The 13,573-nt window shown below is 32.7% G+C and overlaps 1 protein-coding gene and 1 pseudogene across 1 annotated transcript; one reads left to right on the top strand and one right to left on the bottom strand.

The window, feature by feature from the left end:
* The first annotated feature begins 1,716 nt into the window (after positions 1-1,716).
* Positions 1,717-4,428, top strand: LOC107902471 (uncharacterized; annotated as a pseudogene).
* Positions 4,429-9,922: 5,494 nt separating this feature from the next.
* Positions 9,923-10,414, bottom strand: LOC107904221 (protein phosphatase 1 regulatory subunit INH3). The gene has a single exon (XM_016830515.2). The coding sequence runs from the start codon at positions 10,343-10,345 to the stop codon at positions 10,010-10,012; it is 336 nt and encodes a 111-aa protein (XP_016686004.1). The 5' UTR covers positions 10,346-10,414; the 3' UTR covers positions 9,923-10,009.
* Between the last annotated feature and the right edge of the window lie 3,159 nt (positions 10,415-13,573).

Genomic DNA, 13,573 nt, shown 5'->3' with positions numbered 1-13,573 from the left:
CCCTCTTCTCTATTGATATGTTTTTTTATAATCGATTTTAGAATTTTTGAGATAATAATTTTGCTTGAAGCATCCTACAAAGAATTATGTAGGTGAAATTTTGAATTATATTGAGATAATAATTTATAACCGACTCAATCCACCCATATTTGATTTTTTTTCAGATTATTTTTTAAAGAATATAATACACTAAATATATTAAAAAGCGCTAAAATAAAAGTTTTTTAATCCATTAAAAAAATTTATATAAAAACACTACCACAAATATAATAAATGTTTTATTATATTAAAAAACACAAATAAATATAATAGATGTTCTATTGTATTAAATATATATTTTAAAATTTTATATATTGGGTTGGATTATATAGTTGGATAAGTTTTTTTTTTAGGTTTCGAGAAAAGTGTTTAATTATTGTTGGGTTAGTGATTTAATATAAATATAAATATAAATATAAATATATAATTACTATATTTGAGCCTAGATTGGGACAAAAAATCTTGGCCAAGACTCGATTGGTATAGAAAATGGGCTTTAAATTTGATCAAAGTCCATTTTTTGAGCTTCGTAATTTTTTGTTCAAACATCCCATTATTCGGACGAGGCTTCGAACTTGGATGAATGATCCGAGGCATGAGTAGTTGTATTCTCACTTACCTAGTCGAGGAAACTTATGACTTCAACTATGTATAATTATAATTGGTACTTGCGGATTTAAGCACTTAAACATGAATTAATATTCTAGAATGGGCCAAAATTTTGTTGACAGTAATGACGAAATGATTAAATATAAATACAAAATATAATCAAAATAAAAAAGCATAAATACATTAAAAATTATATGGTTTTTTTAAAGAATGTGAAAAATGGAAATTGAATAACAGATATATAACTAAACTCTGCCAGAAGGGATAAACCAAGTTCATTAGAAATCAACAACCATCCACACCAGGGATTATATCCAATTTAACAAACATTAATTATACCTATTGTAAAAACATGTCTGAAATTCCACCTCTGGAGGACATCAACGGTTGGCTGACTTGGTCATGACCACCATTACGACCCTATTTCTACTGCTACACAAAATCTTGCTCACTGATCGTATCTTAAGCACTTGTTCTTGACGCCATTTGACTCCTTGTAGGATCAAAATTTTAGATGTAAGGAACTAAAATGATGGGCAAAAATGGAGACTATAATTGAAGATTTAGGAAGTAGAAACTTTGGTTTGGGTTAGATGATGATGACAATCCCGATAATGGAAGTCTTTTTTTTTTTTTTTAAGATTTTCTTCTTTTCAATTTTAAATATCTTTTAGATTTTAATAACTTTTTTGAGTTATTTTAATGTTTGTTTTTACAAACACCACATACTATTAAGACTGAATTAGTAATTTAACCTTTTTCACTTAAAATAAAATTATTTTCATTCCTTTATCCGCTTTCTATTTTACAACATTATTTTCCTCTCATTTTATTTCTTTTATTTTTCTTTTTTTAAATATATATATATATATAAATCAAGACCGACTTACCCAAATTAGAACGTCTCAGTAAGTAGTGATTAACATTCTTGCTCATTACTCTCTTTTATTTCCTGCTTCTTCTACTTCCATTCACATGCAATTTTAGTTCTTTTCGTCGGAGAACCCATTCCAACTACACACCTCATCAAGCTTTCAGCTTTTCTGGAATCAAGAAATCAGGACGGAGATGATTCCAGTAAAACACTCTCTCAAGTTCCGATTTTCAAAAGAGAATTCAGCGCCAATTGCTTCCAAGCGCCGATTCGAAGCGGAGGTTTTAGAAGGTGGCCGGCCCGAGAAGAGGCCGAAGACGGTAGTGGACCGTCCGCAGTGTTCGGCCGTAGTGAAAGCCCTCATGCAACATCCAACCCTAGGTACGTCGAGGAGTTTTTGATAACCTCTTGGATTTTGAAATTTCACATATTATATGATCTAACCCTTATCGATGATATTGCAGAGACGGCGGTCGTCACCCGTATTCCGTCGGAGAAGAGACCGAAAACGGAAAAAGGCCTGAGGTTTTCAACAGATGTTGCAGCCAAAGCAGAGGGCGTAGGTCTAGGGTTTACAACATCAAACCCCAAGGCCCTACGGGCGGCAATGCTGAAGTGTCGTTTTGCAGACACCATCTTCAAAGCTCAGCAGAAGATGAAGGGTGAGGGCGAGAATGCTGATCCCAGAAAGTTGAAACAAGAAAAGGAAAGATTCGAACGAAGACTAGTTGACGAAAAGTCGGTGCTGGAAGCTGAGTTGTTGGAGTTAAAAAGGCAACGGGAAAGAGACAGAAAAGCCGCTGGGATTGCATTACAGAACATGAAAAGCACGGCTGGGATTGAGATCAATTGGGAAGCTGAGAGGGAATTTGAGATTCTGATTGGATCTTCTTCATCGCCTGGGACTGGGGTTGTTCATCAAACACGTGATGAAGAGATTGAAGAAGGTGAAATTAACTGTTAATCTAAACCGTTCATTGTATAGGAATAGTAGCATAAATTCTTTATTCAAAATGCAGGTTGGTTCATTTGTGATGAATACCAACATGTAAGTTTTAATGCAAAATTATACTTCTTCCTGTTTCCATGGGTAAGAGTGTCGTTTTTGTTGATATAATAAGGTTTGATTAACAAAAAAAGGTTAGGCTTAAGGAATTTATTTTTGGAAAGTTTCATATGATTCAATTACAGTGGGTGTAAATACATGTTGAATAATAATGATGAATGTAGTACATAGTACTCTCAATTTGCTATTTTTGTTACACTCATTAACAATGTTAAATTCTAACCTCACTTGACGCGTAGCCCAATCCCCAGTTAGCATGTGGCAGTGTGTTAGGAAAAGAACTCATTCAATCCAATCAAAGTATCTTCCTTCACAAGAAAATAACGAAATTCCTAACCTCAATTTCTCTAAAACTAGTTTCATAAAAACTTGTTACTTGCGGTGAACACTCAATCCTTACACTCTTCTATCCATTTCTTCTCCTTTTGTCTTCTTCATGAATGGAATTCCACTTTCTGGTTCGACTTAGCTTGAATAAATACCCAGTTTCCCCCTTCATAATTCCCATCAAAATCTCCTTTTTTTTCCAAGTATTATCGTGATAGCATGTTGCTTTAAGGTCCCTTGAGTTCCAACAGCATGTTGCAGGCGAGGAGATTGCTGCAAAGTTAAAACCATAATGGTATAAAATGAAGAGAATGGATGCAAATATCCTTCACAACCTTTCTGAGCTCAAGAAATTGCAGATGGATTTTGGCTTTTCAAGAAGCCACTGATTCATGCGCTGGAAAGTTGGCAAGGAAGTCGCGTATTATTAGACTTTCTTGCAAATAGATTTTTGAATTTTGGATCTGAATAATACGCAACTTAAAGTTTAAGGACCATAGAGTAAATGTACATTAATAATTGTAACAAGTTTAGTAGTTTATACTAACAGCTTTCCCGTTTAGAATTTCCAAATTAAAGAAAATGAAAAGAAGACCACCAAAAACGCGATAGTGACGAAGACGAAACCTTTTATTTCCGCTACTCCTCCGCCGTTGCCCCACCGTCATCCTCTTCCTATAATCCCAATCAAGCCATCTCCAAATCCACTGGCGGTGGCGACGGATCCGGCGGTCTGGCCCCATCGAAATCAACACTTCACGTCTCCAACCTCGACTACTCCCTCACAAACTCAGACCTCCACACTTTCTTCTCCACCTTCGGCAAAATCGCCTGCGTAGCAGTCCTCAAAGACTGCACCACAAGGAATTCAAAGGGGGTCGCCTTCGTCCAGTTCGTTTTCCGCGAGGACGCTCTATCCGCGGCGAGTGTCATGCACGGGAAAATACTCAACGGAAAAACCCTCAGCGTTTCCATCGCCGTCGATAATGGACGAGCCCCGGAGTTATTAAGAAAAGGGTTTATAAGGATAAGTCTAGATGTTATGAATGTCGGGTTGGTTGGCATTTATCTTATGAGTGTCCAAAGAATCGGTTGGGGCCAAGGGAGAGACCGGTGCCAAAGAAAGGGCGGAGAGGTGGCGGCGGTGGAGAGAAGAGGGAGGACGGTGGGGATCCGGGAGAGGAAAAATCAGAGGGTGGAGAGGGATTTGAAGAGGAGAATTGGGCGTCAGTGGTGGATGGGGCGGCGGAGGAGATGGCGGAGGAAAAGGAGAAGAAGAAAGATGACAAGAAAAGGCAATTATTTTAGTGATGAGGATGAGTGATTCATTGGTGGAAAATGGAAATGGAGAAACTGGGTTGCCTTTTTACTGTCAAACGAAACCTGGAATCATTTGAAATACTTTTGGTATGACTTAAAGGTTCCATAGATTGTAACAGTTCTTGCACTTGTGTATCTTTAGTGGGGCATTTGTAAATTTATATATGGTTGAAAATTTGAAGGTTAAAATATGGTGTTGGTTTTTATATATTTTATAAATTTAAATTATTTTTATTTTTTTAGGAATTTAATTTTTTATTTTTTAAATTTAAAAATTCGTCATGATAATTTATCATTAAATTAGTATTCTTAAGTAAAAAATGGTATTTGCATTATTAATCATATATTAATTATTTAGACTAACAAATAATAATATAAAAGTAGAAAAAATTAAATTATTTTAAAAATTAAAGCATATGAATTTAATCCAAATTTTAGCATAATATAAGAATCAAAATTGTCAATATAAGAAAACCCAAACGTTACAATAGAAAAGTTAACAATATTAACTATTTAGTATAGCTAATAACATTATAAAAATATAGGACCAAATTATGTTAGAAATTAAATTATAGAACTTAAATCTCAAATTAGACATAATAAATGGATTAAAATTGAAATTCTAACATTTTCTTATAATGTAAAAGAAAAAATCCTATACGCTTCCTTTCATATAGTTTAAAATTATTAAATGAATAACTCGGTTTTCAATTATTATCATTCTAAATAATTAATAAATTGTATTCAAACATAAATTTTATTATACTGGGTAAATAAAACTTATTTTAGTAAAAAATAAAAATAATTAATTAGAGGCATGGACCTAATTGAACGTTTTAAATGCTTCAAATAAGAACCTAATCATGTAAACAACAAAATACGAAGGACTGAATGTAGAATTACCATTTATTCATTTCCACCAACTGCTCACGGTACTTCCTTCCCTGGACAGGTGTCACCCTGGCAATACCATGTACACCTTCAATATAAATATGTAAAGGTGGGTGACTAGAAGAATTGGAGTATTAACAGCCATGATTGCTGAAATTGTAACCTAAGATAATACAGCTTTTGATCGCCTTTCTGCATATAATAAAGCCAAGGTAATACTTTTCAAATCAAATAGAATCTGACTCATAGTGGTGGCAAACCATTGAGAATGACTCATCAGGTACTCGTTGACTACAACTAGCAAGACTGTCGCTTAGATGCTTGATCCTAGCAAGATATTCAGACATTGAAAGATTACTCTTCTTAAAGTACTTGTGTAACAAACATTTGTATTGCATTGCTATTGTGGGAGACTCAGCTCCAGAAATACGATTTAAGGCACTCAAAATCTCATAAGCACTATTGTTACCAAGCAGCTGATTGTGTAAAGCTGGAATTACGTTGGAGAGAAGCCATGAAGCAAGTGTAGAATCGTGTTGTTCATAATTAATGAATGCAGGGTTTTTCAAACTGTTTTTCTTCATTAGTAATCATCCAAGGAGGAATAGAGATAGTGCCATCAATATGCTTCTGCTGTCCATGTGTTTTGATCACAAGAAGCACATGTTGTTTCCATGCTAGAAGTTACTCTCATCAACCAAAGTAGATATTTTCTTTGATGCAAAAATAGTGGTGGTGGGAGTAGTTTTCGATGAAGGCTGGCCATTAACCTCTTTGGGAGATTGTTCCTCTGCTTCAGATTCAGAGGATTCCATGATTGACAAGGACGGAATTGATCACCGGTCGTCGGAACCTGTCTCTAATACCATAACGGAAAGATTCAAAAAGGAGAAAAATAGAATAGTATTGCAGAAGAGGGTAATTATTCCATAAATTCGAAAGACAGCAAGCAGGGTTTATATAAGACCACAACAACACATACAAACAAATAATAACAAAATGAAATCACAAGAATATGAAAATATTCTTTTCATAGAATAGTTGTTAACCCTTAATTCTGCTTGTAAGTCTAAAATTTCCACTAAAAATATATCAAGTATTTTACATGCGAATTATGAGAATAATAGGAAAATATAAATTTTTTTCATGAAAAATTATAATGAAAGCTTGCACCTTTCTTACAGATCTTCGTATTTCCATGGGTTGGTCTATTAGTACAATGTGATTAATTTTCGTTAGTTTTAACGATTTCTAAATTAATCATATTAGATATTTATAGTTGACCCTTATATTAGAATAACATTCAGGTATTAAAATGTCTCTAAAGAATTCAGATATTAAAAAAAAAAAAGAGTTAAATTATGTTTTGAATTTACGTACTTTTCGTATATTTTTAATTTAATTTTTTATTTTTAAAACTTTAATCCTTTTATTTTTAATAAATTCAATTATATTATCACGATTTTTGTTTTTTGTTACATAATTATTAAGTATTTTTTTTATTTCAAATTGTCAAAATGTCACAATAATAAATTTAATAAAAGAATTTTGACAATGTAACAATAATTAATTTAATAAAAGAATTTTGACAATACTAACATTTAAAGCTGATTTTTTTTTGAATGTTTAAAGCTGAATTTTAAATCCACAAACTAAAAAATTAAAAAAAAAGAACAAAAAAAAAGACTAAACTTCAAAAGAGTTTAACAACTTGAAACACATTCTAACCTTACAAAAATAAACCAAAATCTGTATGCTTCAATTATGTCAACTTGCCATCTTAATAATAGAGATATTATTTTAATTAAGATTTTAAAGTAGACTAAGGACCAGTTTATGATTGAGTTTGAAAAATATTGTAAAAAATACTTTTAGAAAATATCTTTTTAAAGTTTGGCGGTATTTATAATTGTTGTTAAAAAGTATTTTTCAAAAGATAAAATATGTATTTAAATGGTATTTTATTTCGTTAATATTATAATATATATGAAATATATAAACTTAAATTATAATTAAAATATTAAAAATAAAGTATTAAATAATCAATATTATGATATAGGTAATACATGAAATATATAAACTTAAATTTGTTAATATTATGGTATATGAAATATATAAATTTAAGGTATAATTAATTACAATAAAAATTATAATTGAGTCAAATTTAAAGTTTTATCATCTTCGCATGTTATCATTAGCAGGATGCCAAGTTATTATTATTTTAGTATTAACAAATATTCAACTTAGATTATAATACAAATATAAAAAAATAATTTTTGATAACTTATTGTTAATATCGTGGAATATAAAATATAAAATTTAAATATTTTTTAAAAATTAATATAAATTATTTGTTAAGTTTAATTTATCTTTTATAGTTAATATATATCATATTTATCTTTTATAGTTAATATAAATGAATCGCAAATTTATAATTTGTTACCCAAACTGGCTTTTGAAAAGCCAAAAGTTAAATCTTTTAGATTTTTTTGGGTTGACTTGAAAAACTAGCTTGAAATACTGATTTGGTTTGAAAAACTCATACGACATGAGGTAAGTAATTTTTTTACCATAAATAATTAGAACACCATACAAAATACGACCAATAAAAAATAACACAAACATGATACAAGTATATAAAAATTATAAATATAAAAAAAATTAATATAATATCCAAATATTAATGTGAAATATATATATATATATATGTCCACCATCCCATACATTATTTCTTCCAGCACAAATTGTAGTCGCCATTGAAGTAGCTACCACCTAATCAGAATCTGAAATATAAGGTACATTCAAGATGGCTTCTTCATCATACATTGTGTTGACAGCTTCACCATAAGCCAAAGTAATGGCACAGACCTGTTTGAGGCAGTCATGGCGTCTTCAAAAGCCATTGAAGTAATTGTTACCGATTCATATTCAAGATGGCTTTCCACCACGCATCTTGCTGGCAGCTTCATCCTAAGATAAAGCAATTTCAGAGTTGTTTGTTGGAGTCATCCGAACCAGGAAAACCGATGGTAGCCATTCAAGTAGTCTCCACTGACTTATTAGAATCCAAAAATTGAGGCATATTCAAGATAACTGAGGAAGAGGAATCAGAAGATTGAGAGACAGAAGTGATAAACTATGTTGCTTTCCCTCTTCATTTTTATTCAAGTGCTCATGCCCGACACATATCCGAACAATTTAACAGCTGCGCACCTCTCAACTCTCCTTTTTGGTTTTGAACGATCTTTCTCTCTTTCTAATCTCTCCCTCGTAGCTGACCCCATTCGTCACACCACATTCTCATTCCCTTCTCTGATTCCCAAATCTCCTCCCACGTCTCCATCTTTCTCGCCCACCCTCAAACCCTTTGGACTAAACCATACACACAAGAAATAAGTAAACCATAGCTGCAGCAATAGCAAGAACAGAAATCAGATGAAAAAGCAAAGGGAAAAAACAAGAGGCAAAGAAGGACTAGATGAACAGAAACTGACACCAAGGAAAACCGTAATCTCAAGCAAGCCAACATCCAAATTTGAGGCCATTATGAATCCAACTGTAGAAAATCAGACGTGGCTTAATGGAATCAACATTTAACGATTGTTAATGGTTAATCACATCTTCATAATTTGATTCCCTCACTATCGTAATTGCAGCTAACTAGGATAATTGCCATCTATCTCAGTATTTCCATTAAGCTCAAAAACAATATCAGGCAACTTTCCATTTTTTTCACTTAGCATGCTGCTTAGTTAAGCTTTTCCAAGAATTCCTGCATCAAGAGAGTAAAGGGTATGCTTCCTTTAACTCAGTTTAATCTGTTTTGTGGGAATGCTTCATGTTTCCAGCATCAATAGCTAACAAAGGTTTTACTTGGTGTCCCCTGTTCCCTCTCTGATCTCCAAATCTCCTCCCTCCGGCCCTTCACAGACTTCACCAACCCTCAAACTCTTCAGAACCCCCTCCCGCCCATCCAACAATACATAAGTAAACTGTGCCAATGCAGCAATAGCAACAACAGACAAAAGAAGCTAATGCAAAGGGAAACACCAAGATTATTAGAAAAGAAATAGATGAACAGACACTCACACCAGGGAAAACTGCATTCCCAAGCTAGCAAACATCCAAAAATGACATATGCCCAACATCAAAAGTCTTTGATTCGTGGCTTGATGCATTTGTAAACAAAAACGGAATCAATATTTCATGATGGTTAATTGCTGTTCCTAATTCGATTCTCCATCTCCCTATCAACAGTTAACTAAGGATAGTAGTTCTCTCTATCTCAATATTTCCATTCCGAGTCAAAACAATGACAGGCAAATTAGATTTACATTTGTTACAATAGGTATCAATGAAGCAAATATCAAACATGCTTACAAAACAAAGTAAACGGAGGTACGAAGCATACCTTACTCTCTTGATTCTGGAATTCTTGGATCCTCTCATCAACTGGTAGAAAAAAGAAAATATTTTACTCCGACTCGTTAATTTTCTTGAAGTATAAGACCTGACTCTCCAAATACACAGAAAAGACTAAACATGTAGGACACATAGTTATATCTAACACTCACACCTAGTTGAAATCCGCAAAACATAGTTTACAAGCACACAATCTCTCAAAGTTATCCCCCAAATACTAGGCAAAACATTAATTCTTGGTGGCAATAACTTAGGTTAAGTTCATCTTTAGCTGTCACATGCTAATTAATCATACCAATTGCACATATTTTTCAGAAACAAAATAAATCATTTCCGAAAGCAACACACACGTATATAAAAGGAAATATAGGAAATATATAAAACCGATGTAGAATTTCATCAAATTTGTTCATTACATCAATAATAAAGGGTAATAAACCCATATTTCAAAACAAAAAAAATTAGGTGCTATTGCTAGGGTTGAGCCTGCAGCCATCGTTGGAGGAATCGTTGCCGTGGGATGGATGGTGATGATGATCATGGCAATCATCATCACTGTCGTCTTCATCAAAGGGCTTTTCTTTGTGGTAAATGCAGCAGATCTTGGAGCTCTTCTTGTTCATGAATTCGTTGTCAACGGTTCCTTCTTTCCAGGTAACTCTCTTTTTCCTAGGGCGGAGTTCGAGGACAAGGGCTTCTTGAGGTTGCGACGAGGAGGATGAGGCAGCCGAGTTGATGTCGATGGTAAGGGTGGTGGTGGCGGAGGAGGTCGACGGTGATGCCCTGATTGTTGCCATTGCTAGAGAAATAATCGACGTTCAATTTCTTTTTATGAAATCGGCGTTAAATTTAAATAGCGATTTTGCATTTTGACCATTTATTATTAGTATTTTAATTTTTAAAATTTTAAACACACGTGCGTGCAACACAAGCGTTTTGTATGAGAGTCTTATCTATTTTCAGTTTTGATCGTGTAACGTTTAAAAACTCAAAATATGAAGGGGTTTTTTGGAATAATACAAAAAATAATTATTTATTTAAATAATACACGCCTTTTTAAGAAATTAATATAAGAGATGAAATTGAATCTAAATTGACATCATGATTGCTGATTTGGGGCTAAAATCGATGCACCTAATTTATTGGGACTCCAAATAATACAGATTTTCTCATGTCTTGTCATGTTGGTATAGGGGACAGATTTCTTGTTATCTAGAGAGCCTAAATTGGTAACAAGAAACTTTTGTTCTCCTGTACCGACATGACTAAAGGTTCAGGATTTTCAAACCTATCAAAAATCAGTCACTAATTTTTTGGTAACAAAAATTATTATGCATCGATTTAAATTGTAAATATTTTTAACTTCTTTTCAATAAAAAGAAAATAATTTGTGTAGAAAATATATGAAATTGTAAATGCTACAATGATATACCAATTGTAAATGTTTTATTTTTTTCAGCAAAAGTCGAATTATTAAAGTAAAAAATATGGAAAATTATAAATGTTAAATAGGCTTTATTTTCCGAATAATATAGAAAAAAATTCAATATACCTAGGTAATATAAAAAAATCTAAATGTTATAAAGAATTGTATTAATTGGTGGAAGTACTATTTTTTTTCTCAAGATCGAAATTAAAAAGGAGAAAGTTTCAAGATAAAAAGGTAAGAAAACTTTGTAATGTAATTATATTGTGGTTATACAGTTTACGAATAGAATAAAATGACATTATGTGAACTCGTTTGTGACATAAGATAGTAGGGTTTAGAATTTATGAAATATGATTAATTTGAAATGATCAAATAGTTTAGGGTTAAGGCATATATTTTAATAAATATAGTGCTTTATAAATCTTTTGTGCAAAGAAAAACAATTAGGATTATCCGAATTTCAAAAAAGATAAGAATTGAATAGCAACGAGAGGTTGTTGACAATTTGGTGGAAAAATTAAGAAATTTTAGGATGGACCCGAACAATGACTATCTTGTTGCCTACATAATTGATGTCAACCTCATTATGTACGAGTTAATTTGGTCATGTTATAATGGTCTTAGGTGGGAAGTTCAAAAATATTGTTTCCTAAGAGAAACATTTATATATGTCAAACATAAATTTAATTGGATAGTATGTGGTTGACGATATCTTCCAATAAGAAAAATAGAACAAAATGGTATGAGATTTTAATCAAATAATTTGTAAAGGCCATTGCCAAAGATGGTGCAAAGAGAACTTCCCAGTTGATTATGAGTAACCATATCCTTAGGAGAAATCCAAATCCTCCTCACTTTCCATGGATGAGCAATTTAGATATCAAAGGGTCTCCGAACAATTTTGTCAACTTCATTCTTAAGCTTTGTAAGGAGATTAAACCAAATAATGATGCGTGTGCATAGAGTGAGGGGTTTATATAATTAGGGTCTAGGGAATTAGGGTTAATGTTTGATATGTATTATCTTGTATCGAAAAATTTGGCCTTGTTATTGTATGAAGTTGGTCTTTTTATTATATGATATGGAAACTGTGTTGAAGTTTTAATATCATGTCTGCATTAATATTTTAATTATTTTGTATTATAATTGAACTCGTTTGTTAATTCAATGAAACTTAAAATATAGAGGGTATTAGTCTTATTAAGGTTTGTTAACAACTATATTAATTTAAATTGCAGTTATATTAAAGATGAGCAACCATATTGGAACATTCGTCTACTATGATGGACAAATTATGGATTCTGATGTTGGTATTTTTTTTAATCGAACTATTATGTAGGCGTAAGCTTTACAAATTCTACGAAACTCAATGAAATAAAGACAAAGAATTGACAAAAAATATATTGTCGTTGTGGAAGAGCGATTTCAAAATTGTATTATAGATTTCCTACAACATCCAATCTTCAGACATAAAAAATATTAGAACTTTTTAACAATAATGATGGGGAGTCAATGATATATGCATATACCAACTTTAGAAACCTGCATACTGCGGAGTTGTATACGTAGTTACACGACAACAATCCTGCTCCTGAGGCATACATTCAATCGTTGTCATCAATAGCTCCGATAACCAACGCTACTCCTTTAAATCAACAGGCTTCAAATTTTAACCCAGATACTGATAAAATTACATCCTTCTTGGGTAGACGATCATCTGCATTTCGGCATGAGTTCGACTTGAATGCGAGATTAGAAGATTACAGTTATTATGGAGTCGTATCGTCATTTGCTAGCAACAAATTCAATTACCCAACACAAGTTGTGGTTACTAATATACAACTATTAGTTTTTGCTTTTCAGCATAGCTTTGGGTTGCCAGATGTACATGGAGAAAAGGCCCGAGGAAGAGTAAGCCCCAAATGCTCACGTGGATGAATTCAACGACACTAATTCTGATGAAGTTGTTGATGACTATGTAGATGAAAATCTAGTTTGTGAATACGTTGACTTCCTGTAACTCTACGAACGTGGCGCTGGCATGATAACTAGATTTGATCCTCATCACCATTTAACGAATGTCGACCCTGACACTGCTTGTGCACTTAAGTGCCCAAAAATTTTGCCAATCCATTAGGTGTCGGATGATGGGGAATTGAAAGAGCTTAGGGTTGGGCTAGAATACGATGATGAGGAAAGTTGTATTGCTAAAATAGAACAGTACAACTTAAAGGTTTTTGTCAACTATAAAGTCGTGATATCAAACCCAATATTATTTGTGAGAAAGTGTCAGAATGCATCTAAAGGTTGTAGGTAGAGGATCAAGGCCTCTTTTATGAAGAAATCACAACTGTCGGAGATTCGAAAGTATGAAGGCCCTCATATTTGCACTACGACATGATTGACTGAATATCATTGAAAGTTAGATGTGAAGTTGATTAGTCAATGTATCAAACTTTTGGTCGAGGCAAAACCTACTATTTTGATTGTTGTGTTGGAGGTAGACATGCAAAACCCATTATCGGTACAAGGTTTCATATAGAAAAGCATGGTGTGCTAAACAACTTGCCATGAAGGAGTTGTACGGTGATTGGGA

The sequence above is a fragment of the Gossypium hirsutum genome, chromosome D05 (genome assembly GCF_007990345.1).
Source record: "Gossypium hirsutum isolate 1008001.06 chromosome D05, Gossypium_hirsutum_v2.1, whole genome shotgun sequence".
Lineage (NCBI taxonomy): Eukaryota > Viridiplantae > Streptophyta > Magnoliopsida > Malvales > Malvaceae > Gossypium > Gossypium hirsutum.
Note: the sequence above shows the minus strand (reverse complement) of the source record. Positions and strands in the feature narration are given on the sequence as shown.